The sequence below is a fragment of the Hypomesus transpacificus genome, chromosome 13 (assembly GCF_021917145.1).
Source record: "Hypomesus transpacificus isolate Combined female chromosome 13, fHypTra1, whole genome shotgun sequence".
NCBI lineage: Eukaryota > Metazoa > Chordata > Actinopteri > Osmeriformes > Osmeridae > Hypomesus > Hypomesus transpacificus.
Window position 1 is genome coordinate 14,301,368 of NC_061072.1, and position 12,072 is coordinate 14,313,439.

General features: G+C 49.0%; 1 protein-coding gene across 1 annotated transcript; it reads right to left on the bottom strand.

The window, feature by feature from the left end:
* Nucleotides 1-135: 135 nt before the first annotated feature.
* acta2 (actin alpha 2, smooth muscle) lies at nt 136-6,604 on the bottom strand. The gene is made up of 9 exons (XM_047033092.1): nt 6,500-6,604; nt 4,607-4,782; nt 4,237-4,365; nt 2,880-2,990; nt 2,571-2,655; nt 2,179-2,340; nt 1,494-1,685; nt 1,080-1,261; nt 136-854 (listed from the first exon to the last, which is right to left on the bottom strand). The coding sequence occupies exons 2-9, from the start codon at nt 4,733-4,735 to the stop codon at nt 711-713; spliced, it is 1,134 nt and encodes a 377-aa protein (XP_046889048.1). The 5' UTR covers nt 4,736-4,782; nt 6,500-6,604; the 3' UTR covers nt 136-710.
* Nucleotides 6,605-12,072: the final 5,468 nt, after the last annotated feature.

Below are 12,072 nucleotides of genomic sequence, written 5' to 3' on the forward strand. Positions count from 1 at the left end.
CGCACGTCAGCAATGGGAGCCCTGCCAATCCAGTTTAGTCCATGACTTACCACACATCTGGCTCAGACTTAGCATTGAGCTGATTGTTGCTTGATTGGACTTGGATTGAAAATGAGGACACGGTGGAGACATGGAGAGCCTTGTATGAGAGCTTTATTCTGTCCTGGGGTGTTCACCTTCAAATCCACACAAACAGTTGTGTAGCAATACATGGTAGCTGGCCTCTATCTTATTACAGCAGACAGGGATGTAGTTAAACAGGCTGACCACTAGAGGGCTCTTATCCCTTATCATCTGACTCCACATGCAGACACACCCAGGAAACGTCCCCGAACGTTTAGTACTGTAACCAGCTGCACATTCAAGCTTTATTCATTCGTATGAAACAACTACAACCAACAATAAACAATACAACAACAACCAGCATTCTCTCGGGGAGGTGGGCAGTGCAAAGACAGGAAGGAGGGGGAGGTCAGGGGGGGGGGGGGGGGGGGGGGGGGGGGGGGGGGTTGGCTGGGTAGGGGGGAGGTCAGAGGGGGGAAGAGGAGGTAGCGAGGGCAGGGGCACCACTTTCACAGTTTACAGGCAACAGAGCTAAACAGAACAGAGCTTGGGCTGGAAGGGCTGGAGGGGAGAGGGGAAGGTGAGGGTGACAGTGGCCCAGGCTGGGAAGGGTTGGTGGGGCGGGGTGAGGGCGAGGAGGGGGGTGTCTAGAAGCACTTGCGATGGACGATGCTGGGGCCCGCCTCGTCGTACTCCTGCTTGCTGATCCACATCTGCTGGAAGGTGGACAACGAGGCCAGGATGGAGCCTCCGATCCAGACAGAGTACTTCCTCTCTGGGGGGGCGATGATCTGGGTGACGTGGGGGGGGGAGGTTAGTGCTGGAGGTGAACTGCAGAGTCGAGCTGTGGAATGTCTGGTCGTGTGTGTCTATGTGTGGATGTGTGGTCCTGTTGTTTCCCCTACCATTTTGCTGGGCCTCATAACCTTTCTGTTAGATTCGAATGTGAGTAAATGGTCGGGCCACGATAGGATTCAAAAACGAATCTGAGTGTGTGTGTACATGTGTAACCTCACCTTGATCTTCATGGTGCTGGGCGCTAAGGCGGTGATCTCCTTCTGCATGCGGTCAGCAATACCAGGGTACATGGTGGTACCACCAGACAGGACGTTGTTGGCGTACAGGTCCTTACGGATGTCGATGTCACACTTCATGATGCTGTTGTAGGTGGTTTCATGGATACCAGCAGACTCCATACCTGGACGGGGGATGTGTGTGTGTGTGTGGACAGAGATAAGTAACAGAGACGGTACCGTGGGTAGATCAGAGATCTTGATTGACAAGCCTGTTGTGACTCACGCAATTTAAAGAGATAGAAAGAGTACAAAGGAGAAGAGAAAGATGAAGGGCACAAGAGAAAGGGAGGAAGATGCTTGAGGAGAGGGGGAAACATGGGTAGAAGGTTCTGGAGAGAGAGAGAGATGTCTCACCGATGAAGGAGGGCTGAAACAGGGTTTCGGGGCAGCGGAAACGCTCGTTGCCGATGGTGATGACCTGCCCGTCAGGAAGCTCGTAGCTCTTCTCCAGCGAGGAGGAGGTGGCGGCGGTGGCCATCTCGTTCTCAAAGTCCAGCGCCACGTAGCACAGCTTCTCCTTGATGTCACGGACAATTTCTCTCTCGGCTGGACGGGGGGACACAAGGCAAGAGAGTTTGAGAACGATAGAAAGAGAGAAAAGGAGTTCGAAAAAGTATTTTGTGTGTGGCATGACAAACTGGTGTTTTCACAGGGCTCCATACTGCATTTCAGATTCCTTTACATTTCCTTAACACAAGACTCCAACACAGCACACCATCTCCCTCCCATGCAGAGTAGATTGGAATCAAATTAAATGAGACAGTAGACTGACTGGAATCCCATACATGTTGTCAATAAGGTCCTATCCAGGGTGCATGGTGTATTAGATCCTATCCAGGGTGCATGGTGTATTAGATCCTGTCCAGGGTGCATGGTGTATTAGATCCTGTCCAGGGTGCATGGTGTATTAGATCCTGTCCAGGGTGCATGGTGTATTAGATCCTGTCCAGGGTGCATGGTGTATTAGATCCTGTCCCATGTGCATGGTGTATTAGATCCCATCCCTTGTGTAGGGTGTGTGAGGCCCTGTCTCACCCACCTGTGGTGACAAAGGAGTATCCTCGCTCAGTCAGGATCTTCATGAGGTAGTCGGTGAGGTCGCGGCCCGCCAGGTCCAACCTCATGATGGCGTGCGGCAGGGCGTAGCCCTCATAGATGGGCACGTTGTGGGTCACGCCGTCACCGGAGTCCAGCACGATACCTGGACAGGAAGAGGAGGAGGAATGAGGAAGAGGAGGGTTGTGGATTTGATTCCAGCTGCTGTGGTGTGGCTGAAAGGCACGCCTCGTTTGTCGTGAAGAGTCACTGTTTTGGGTGTGACCGTCTTTAAAGTGGAATGCAACTTTACTGTCAGTCTGGTTTAATAAGATGAGGTGAGTTAACTTGATTGGTCAGTTTGGAGGAGGCTGAGTGATTGAGAGGTGAACTGACCTGTTGTGCGTCCTGAGGCGTAGAGTGAGAGCACAGCCTGGATAGCTACATACATGGCAGGGACGTTGAAGGTCTCAAACATGATCTGGAACAGAAACACATATGATTAGGTATACGGATAAATCACTTCAATTCGATAAATAGTTTGCACAATGTTACTCAGAGGTTTCTTTATGTGTTTCTGCGTGAACAATGTGTGTTTCAGTGACCTTGAGTGTGTAGGTAAAATGAATGTGTACTGTTTCCACATTGTGCAGGTAGGTGTGTGTGTGTGTGCTGGTCTATGAATGTCTGTGTGTGTGTGTGTACCTGGGTCATCTTCTCCCTGTTGGCTTTGGGGTTGAGGGGGGCCTCAGTGAGCAGGGTGGGGTGCTCCTCGGGGGCCACGCGGAGCTCATTGTAGAAGGAATGATGCCAGATCTACCAATCAGATCACACACAGAGGCACAACCACCAATCACATCACTCAAAGAGACACAAACACCAATCGGATCCCTCACGGACACACCAACCTCCAATCAGATCACACAACGAGACACCAACCACCCATCAGGTCGGACACAACCACCCGTCAGACATCCCAAAACAATAATGTATTAATAGAGATGAGAAGGATGATGACAGGAAGTACACGACGGCGACGGTGAACAAGAAGAAGACACTGAGACGGCAGAAGAAGTCAGTCACGACTGACAACAAAGAGGGAGATAGTGGTGGTGTCGGCGGAGCCACCATGGAGCCTGTGTGGGAGGACAAGGAGACCATCTGTGGTGTGCACCTGCTGGCTAGTGACAGCGTGCGGCCACCAGGCTGCCCCAGTCTTCCGGCACTCTGACAGCATGAGTCACACCTGAGTCACGTGGGGTCGGAGCGAGCGCGTGGGAGGTCACGAGGAGCCGTGGTGCTCGAGATACTGCATGGTGGAGCCTGTTTGGAACCTTCTCATACACGCCTGAACATTTGTGACTGGCGAGCAGAGCTACACTGTGCGTCTAGAATTCTGTCAGCACAGCATTTTGGATGACCACCGATGTCCTCTTGGCATCATGATGATGCTTACTTACAACCTCCAGATTTACTGACCCGGGTTCAATGCCCAGGAGGCCACTTAAACACCTGTGTCTGGAGACACTAAACACAGCTGAGTATCATGTATATCTAAGCTGTGTTCTGTTAGGATATTCGAGCTCTGGAAATAGACCCACAATTCCACAGGGTCTCCCACTCCGAGACACAGTGACCAGGGGTGGCTATGGAAGCTATTTCTGGTCACATGATGGAATCCAGGTCAGTATGTGGAATGCCATGTTATTGTAATGTGTGTCCCAGTACTCCACAAGGACTGACTGGACTAACAGAGTCAATGTCACTGTAGATCTTCCGTTGTACTTTCCACATGCACCATCAGTACATCGCTTTGGATTAAAGCTGAATGAATAAAACGTAAACGTAACATGTTTGCTCTAATGTTATCGTAGTACTGTCATACCTCAGGAGACCATAGCCATTCCTACGGAGGGTCTACCTGTGCGTTCACAACAGGCTTTGACTGAGGAGGGTGGGTGAGGCCAGCAGGCTGTGTGGGTCACAGTGCTGTGGGATGGAGATTGCTCCCTCAGGGTCAGTTAGCTCGTTAGCTCTGTCAGCGAGGGCTTACGTGTCATACCTTCTCCATGTCATCCCAGTTTGTGATGATGCCGTGCTCGATGGGGTACTTCAGGGTCAGGATACCTCTCTTGCTCTGGGCCTCGTCTCCCACATAGCTGTCCTTCTGGCCCATACCCACCATCACTCCCTGGGGTAAGGAGAGACAGAGTCAGCATGCACACACACACACACACACACACACACACACATATGTATAGACACAATAATACGAGTCACAAAAAAAAAACAATCTGACATCTATGAAAGTAAAACAAAAATAAAGAAAACATAATAATGAATGTCTAAAGATGGACACGGAATGTTTCACTCAGCCAATCAAAGTGTATTTATGCCACGCGTGTCCCCACGTGGGACCAATGAGGCTTCACCTGATGTCTGGGCCGGCCAACGATGGAGGGGAAGACGGCCCTGGGGGCGTCGTCTCCGGCGAAGCCCGCCTTGCACAGGCCGGAGCCATTGTCACACACCAGGGCGGTGCTCTCCTCGTCGTCACACATGGTCACTTCTCAGCTGGGCCTTCCTTCCTCCCTCTGGACAACAGTCACTGCAGAGGGACACACGGTCACTGGTGTGTGTGTGAGTGTGTGTGTGTGTGTGGGGGGGGGGGTGGAGGCTGGGTTTATGGTCAAAGTGTGTGAAAAAATTGCTTTTTCAAGCAAGTGTGCACGTGTGTGTGTCTTTCTGTGTGTCTGTGTGTGTCTGTGTGTGTGTGTGTGTGTGTGTGTGTGTGTGCATCTTTGTTTATCAGTAGTAGTAGTGACCACACCCAGGTAGACTGACTGGAATCTAAATATGGTCCTGTTACACCTCTTGAAACTTAAGACCATTCAGAATTACATGGCAACTATAACTGTACTTAAATGGGGGGGAAAAGTTTGGAAATGTTTTGGATTTCTGGGTGTTTCTGCATAACACAAATAGCTACCAATTGCAGATATCATTTAATCACATTGTTTTCAGAATAAAACACCTATGGATGAGAAACTCTCTAGTAGCATCCTCTGTCCTTCTCCCTTTCCCCCCCTTCTTCTCCCCTCCTTTCTTCCTCCCCTCCCCTCCTCCTCTCCCCTTCTACAACTGTACTCTCGCTCATGAATGAGCACTGCACCCTGGGAAAACTTCCTAATTAGGAAATGATGCAGAGTCATGTCTGTCTTTGGTCAGTACAAACGCTCCCTCCCTTTCTGGCCTTCTCTTTTTCTCTCCCTCACCCTCCCGCACCCACTCTCCTTTTCTCCCTCACCCTCCCGCACCCACTCTCCTTTTCTCCCTCACCCTGCCTGTCCGAGAGGAAGAAAAACAGAGAGACGAAGTTTGGATCGGAGGAGAGGGCGGCATCCAGAAGGACCATATTTAGTCATGAACTTCAGGATTATCTTTTTTTCTCTCTGCGGAGGGGCTCAGAGACTGAGTCAGTCTGAATTCTGACAGCAAAACATTTGGATCTCCTCCTATCTCCTCTCACACAGCCCAGCTCAGCAGCATGCCCCCTGGTCTGCACCTCTAACTCCATCTTTAGCGGGGAAAGACTCCAAAACGTTTAAGTTAAGAAATAACAAACTGAGACTCCAAGATAGTTTGCAGTTCAGTTGGAACAAGCGCCGCGTTTCCATGGAATGTCACAAATCAGTGTTAACCACAACCTGACCAAGGCTATTGTACAGCAACCCTGAATGAATCGAATCCACATGGACCAACAAACACACGAGTCAGCTCCAACAGAGGATCTTGACATAACATTTACTGCATCCCCCCAACAACAAACGACACACACATCTCCACCTCATCCCTTAATCCCGCTGAGCAAGCTGCTCAGTCTACTGGCTTAGCATGTACACGAGAGCTTCGACTACTGATACCAAGCAACACTCTGAGAATTAGCACTCTCTCTCTTTTGCCACCTCTCTTTCTCTCTCTCTCACTCGCACACACTCACACACACACACACACATAATCTGATGGATTAGCCGGGTCAAACCTGGACTAATGAATCTAGCTCTGAACACATGACCTCCGCAGCGCTGAATTAGATAAATAGATTAGCCGACGAGCAGATTACCGTGGAGCAGGTGAGAGTAAACCGCAGATTAAAGCAGGTGAGAGGAGCTATTGGATGGACAGCCGCCCAAAAGAAAACCCCACAAAGAGGACAGGAGTGGAGGAAAGGGAGAGGGGAAGACAAGAGAGGAGAGGAGAGGGGAGGGGGAGGAGAGGGTGTTGCAGGAGAGGAGCAGAGGGAAGAGGTTGTGAGGACCACTTACCCTGACAGTGCTAGGCGGGGGGTTTGCCGTGTGGAGATGGAGAGTGGCCCCTCTTTGCCCTCGTGGCGTTTATGTAGGCCCCTGGCCCCCCCCTCCCCCTCCCTCCCCCTCCCCCAGCCCAAACATGGAGTCCTCTCGGCTCCCCTCCCGCCCGCTGTCCTCAGCTGCAGCCTTATAGGGCTGGACCCACAGGAACCGGCCAATCCCTGGGCTGCCGTCCGCACCCGAGGCTCCATCATTCACAGCATTCCTGGGGCCGTTTTTCTCTGAAAGGCTGGAGATCTCCCTATCCTGGAGCATGAACACACACACACACAATACATGGTAGCCTGCCATGGAGGCACGAGTGGTCCATAGGTGCACACACAAGGGCACTTTCATAAAGCCACACACACACATACACACACACAAAATCCTGCCATAGAGATCTGCATGGTTCACAGGTGCACACACACAGACACACACACACACACACAGGGCAGCATCTCTGTGTGAGAAAGGAGTCCCTTTCATACATCCTCTTTATATTTCCCGTAAAAATGATTCTATTACTCATTCGTGTTGTTAACAGATTATTACGTTATGTAGGGAAAGTAACGTTTAAAAACCTTGTGGTCAAATGCCTTTGTTTACCAGTCTAGACCTCCCAGGATAGTTGTGTCCTTATGCTGTTTTAAAATGAGTCTGTCTGTGTGTGTGAGAGACAGTGTGTGTGTATGTGTGAGAGACAGTGTGTGTGTGTGTGTGTGTGTTTGACTTGCTCAGGAAGGTGGTGAAGTCAGTAAGTAGAAAAGTTGAGTTGATGTTTGGATGTGTGTGGTGACAGAGACCTTCAACAGCTGGCCACTGTCACCAGCTGAGGTCACCCTCAGCCACAGCACAGCCAGCTGAGGCTGGGGCTGGGGCTAAGGCTGGGGTTGGAGGTTGAGGCTGGGGTTGGAGGCTGAGGGAGGGACTTATGCTGGGGTGGGAGGCTGAGGTTGGGGCTGGGGCTGGAAGATGAGGCTGGAGCTTGGGCTGGCACTAAGGCTGGGATTGGAGGCTGGGGTTGAATATGGGATTGAAGATGTGGATGAAGCGGGGATAAGGCTGGGTCTGGCCGGGTCTGCAGCTGGTCCTGACACGGGGGCTGGGACAGGCCTCTCTGACCTCCGAGGATTGTGGGATACGTAGCGTAAACTGGTGAGCTCATGCTTGGAGTGGGTTGTAGTCTCTGTGGTGTCTGAGGTCTGTCCTCGCCTCCCTGACCAGACGTGCTGCTGCAATGCCATATCAGGAGGAGAGAGGGACCAGGGAGAGAGAGAGAGAGAGGGACCAGGGAGAGAGAGAGAGAGGGACCAGGGAGAGAGAGAGAGAGAGAGGGACCAGGGAGAGAGAGAGAGAGAGAGGGACCAGGGAGAGAGAGAGAGAGAGAGGGACCAGGGAGAGAGAGAGAGAGGGACCAGGGAGAGAGAGAGAGAGGGACCAGGGAGAGAGAGAGAGAGGGACCAGGGAGAGAGAGAGGGGGGGGGGGGGGGGGGGTGAGAAGAAAGACTGGAGAGGAGGAATATTGGAACATGGGTTGCATGCAATTGGAGGAGTGTCATTAGTTAGGGGTGGCATTGTCTGGTAATCGTCCGTGTCCTTCTTTCCCTTCGTTCCTTATTTCAAGTCTGTGTATTTTTACCTGACATTTTCAGATTATCATAAGTCATTTTCTGGTTCTTCGAAATCATAGTGATTGTTGAGGTCAATGGGTTTTCTGAGTGTCTTAAGTGGCATTGGAAGACCCCCCCCAACCTCTCACCCCCTAACTCTCTCCCTCCCTCGCTCCTTCCCTCTCTTCTTTTCTCTCTCTCTCTTCCCCTCTCCATGTGTGTGTGTGTGTGCAAGTTCAGGGGGCTTTACCATGACCAGGACAACATAACAGTAGCTAAACTGCTCCGTGGAAGAATGTCTGGAATGCATCTGGGCTATCAGAGAAGAGATGTGGTCTTGTGAGACGCTGATGAAAGATGCTGTGGGCTCTGGTTTCAGCTTCCTCTCTGAGGAAAGACTCTTTGTAGTGCAGCAACAACAACGATGCCAGACCTCAAAGATGCGCGACATTCACAGAAGTCATGTACAAATACATCAAGTTTGACCTCTGGACGAGAGACCAATCCCTCTGCTGTAGCAGAGTCTCCAGGATGAGGCTCTGTTCTAAAGCTGCTCCTTTTCTCAAACACGCTTTTTGTTCATCTCTTCTGGGGTGAGATCCCTCAAACTGGAGGTCAGCTTTACAAATTCAGTGGAAGCCAGGACTCTTCCTTCATGTCCACCTCCCTTTTCGCTCTCTCTCCCCCTTCCCTTGCTCCCTCCCTCCCTCCCTGCCTGCCCCCTCTCCTAACAGTAACAGTGAGAGCCGACTTTCACGCAGAAACACCAAAAAAGGAGCTGTTCAGTAAATAAGGAGAGACTTGGCACAGGGCTCTCTTCTTTCTCTCTGTCTCTCTCGCACGCTCTCTCTCTCGCACACTCTCTCTCTCTCACACACAAACACACTCTCTCTCTCTCTCACACACACACACACACACACACACACACACACACACACACACACACGTGTGCACACACCCTCATCACACACATTCTTCCCTCTCTCCATCTCCATCTTTTCCATCAAGGCAAGAAGTAATCCAACTAAAGGTGTGGTCTACGAACATGTGTCAGTGTGTGTGAATTTCTATTTCAGTTCAATTTCAGTTTGTGTGTCTATCCATGTGTTTGTGTGTTTCTGTCTATATGGGTGGATGGGGTCCCCTTGAGAGTATGGACTGGTAGATATTGATGTCCAGACGATGTAGGCCGCAGTGTGTGGAGATGGACAGCAGAACAGAAGAGCAGGACAGGAGGGTAGAGACGATAAGGAGGGTACAGTGGAATACAGTGAGGTACAGGAGAGGCCAGAGGAATAGAGTAGAGATCATGTTTAGCACAGTAAAGCAGAGTAAACCATGCAGCAAGAGTAGAGTAGAGTGCAGCAGTAGGTTCAGTAGAGTGCAGCAGTAGGTTCAGTAGAGTGCAGCAGTAGGTTCAGTAGAGTACAGCAGTATGTTCAGTAGAGTGCGGCAGTAGGTTCAGTAGAGTACAGCAGTATGTTCAGTAGAGTGCGGCAGTAGGTTCAGTAGAGTACAGCAGTAGGTTCAGTAGAGTGCAGCAGTAGGTTCAGTAGAGTACAGCAGTAGGTTCAGTAGAGTGCAGCAGTAGAGTACAGTGGAGCAGCATATTTAACCAAATAGAACATAGTAGAGTAGAGCAAAGCATAGTACTTTAGAGTATAGTAGAGTACAGTAGAGTACAGTAGTAGGGTTGGTAGAGTACAGAAGAGTAGATCAGTAGATTTGGTAGAGTACAGTGGTAGAGTAGTAGATTCGTTAGAGTACTGTAGAGTAGAGTACAGTAGAGTAGAGGGGAGGGGAGGGCAGTGACAGCAGTATGGTAGGGTAGTTGGTAGTAGAAGGATGAACAGGACCCAGCTCTATTGGCACAGACTTTGACCGAAAATGGCAAAGCAGCTGTGCTCTTAAAGGACACTCCCGGCTACCCTGTGATTGGATGACTAACATCAACACAGGCATCTGCTCACAAACAGCTTTGGAATGTCATGGAACAACTCCTCGCAATATGTGTGTGTGTGAAAGTGTGAGAGTGTGTGTGCGTGTATGTGTGTGTGTGTGTGTGGGGGGGGGGGGGGCTGAGAGAGCAAGGTAGAGGAGGGAGAGAGAGAAGGAGGAAGAGATAAGAGAGGGTTTCAAAGAGAAAGGAGAGAGACTGGCTTCAAACTGTATTCTTCTAGTGGGATCGAAGGGGCATCAGGGCCCGGCAGCGGTTCATGAGAGTGGCCTTTTCAGACTGGTACTAAAGGTTTTTCATTTAACAACTAACATTTTGGAGTTTTTAAAAACAATGTTTCCAATTCATACAAAAAATGCTTTATAGAAAATATAAGTAAATGCAGAAATGAAAAAGTGAGGGGATTTCAAACAACAGACATCTTGGGCTGGATTTAATGGTTGGAGTGCACCTCCCTGTGGACGTTGGCAGTAGTGAAATGTTCCTCCATCAGGAGAAAACCTGTTTTTGTTAGTATTCCTACTAGTGGGTTTCCTCTGTCAGCCCTCTGGACACTGGTCTTTCATTTGAAACTATATCTGGAAAAAATGTCAGTCTTCTGGACTCAATTCCTGGTGCATGCGGAGGTTTCGAAATCGGCAGGTTGAAAAGTTATTTTACAGTTCCTCTGTCAGCAGTTAAGTGTCACCCTCTAACGTGAATTTTAAAATTTTTTGTCATAAAAATACAACTCCACCAACAGGAGAGAGGAGCCTCTCTGTAACCATGAGAACAAACTGTATGTTAACGCCTTTTAAGGTTTTCTGACCAGTAATTAGAAAGACCACACACTTGTGAAATAAAACTTTTTTATTATAAGGAATATCATGGTGACATGTAACTTGACCCAAAAGTGTAACATTTTGTGACACATTATTTACATGAGACATTTCATTTGGCAGTAAACACAATTTAACATTTAAAGTCAACACATTTTATTTTGATACAACACACACCTAACTTTGTATTTGTTGCTCAGGTTTTGAAAAAGTATCTGAGGTTTCTTCACGTGTTTAGTTGGACCACGGTTCATAATTGCCCCATTTCTGAAACGAGGTTTCTGATCCTAGGCTAACAATCCAATATCCAGGACAGGACAGTGAGCGACGCTCCGTGCGCAATTTTATGCACTGGCCGTTAGGGGGCGCCTTATACCAACCATTGACATCATGACGGATTTGTAAAATTGAAAAAAAACTGCTACAGTTAACCAACAGCCACTGCAGCTTCCTTGAACTCAGAAACTATTAACAATTTCACAACAGATAAAAAATACATTTCTGCCCCTACTTAACTTCTGTCCTGTACTTAATCTCACTAACATGTAGATTATTTTGCAGCTATAACAGAAAAAAATTATAATGGAATAGTCTTTTTCAAACAAATAATCACATTTATGCCATAATTACATTGATCTCACGGCTGGTAATGGTTCTTCTTGAACATAATCATGTTTGACAGTAGTGTCAAACACTAGTTCATAAACCTTTTAACCATAAAGATAGCCTACAGTAAGACTGATAACCAAAAACACTTTTAAGAATAACAACGCCCAGGCACAACACACAGAAGTAATACGATTCTTAGGTGATATAAGATCTCGTTTCGTATTTGACATTCAATAGTACGGCTTATTTATTATAATCATAATATTCAAATAATTTGCAAATTGTGTTTTGCTGTGCCGTGTGCGTGTCTTTGTATGTGAATGTGTGCGTGCGTGCGTGCATGTGTGTGCGCTCGCATATGTGTCTGTGTGTGTGCGTGCGCACGTGTACCTATGGTTGCATGGAAATATGAGTTAAACCTGAGAGCGCTATGAGCTATGTAAGGTGAGAGAGCCGCGGAGCATCCATTATGGACTGGACGGCAGCGCTCCGCTACACTCATGACTTAACCACCCAGGAGCCACATCCTATGTACTGTGATCTGGAAACTCA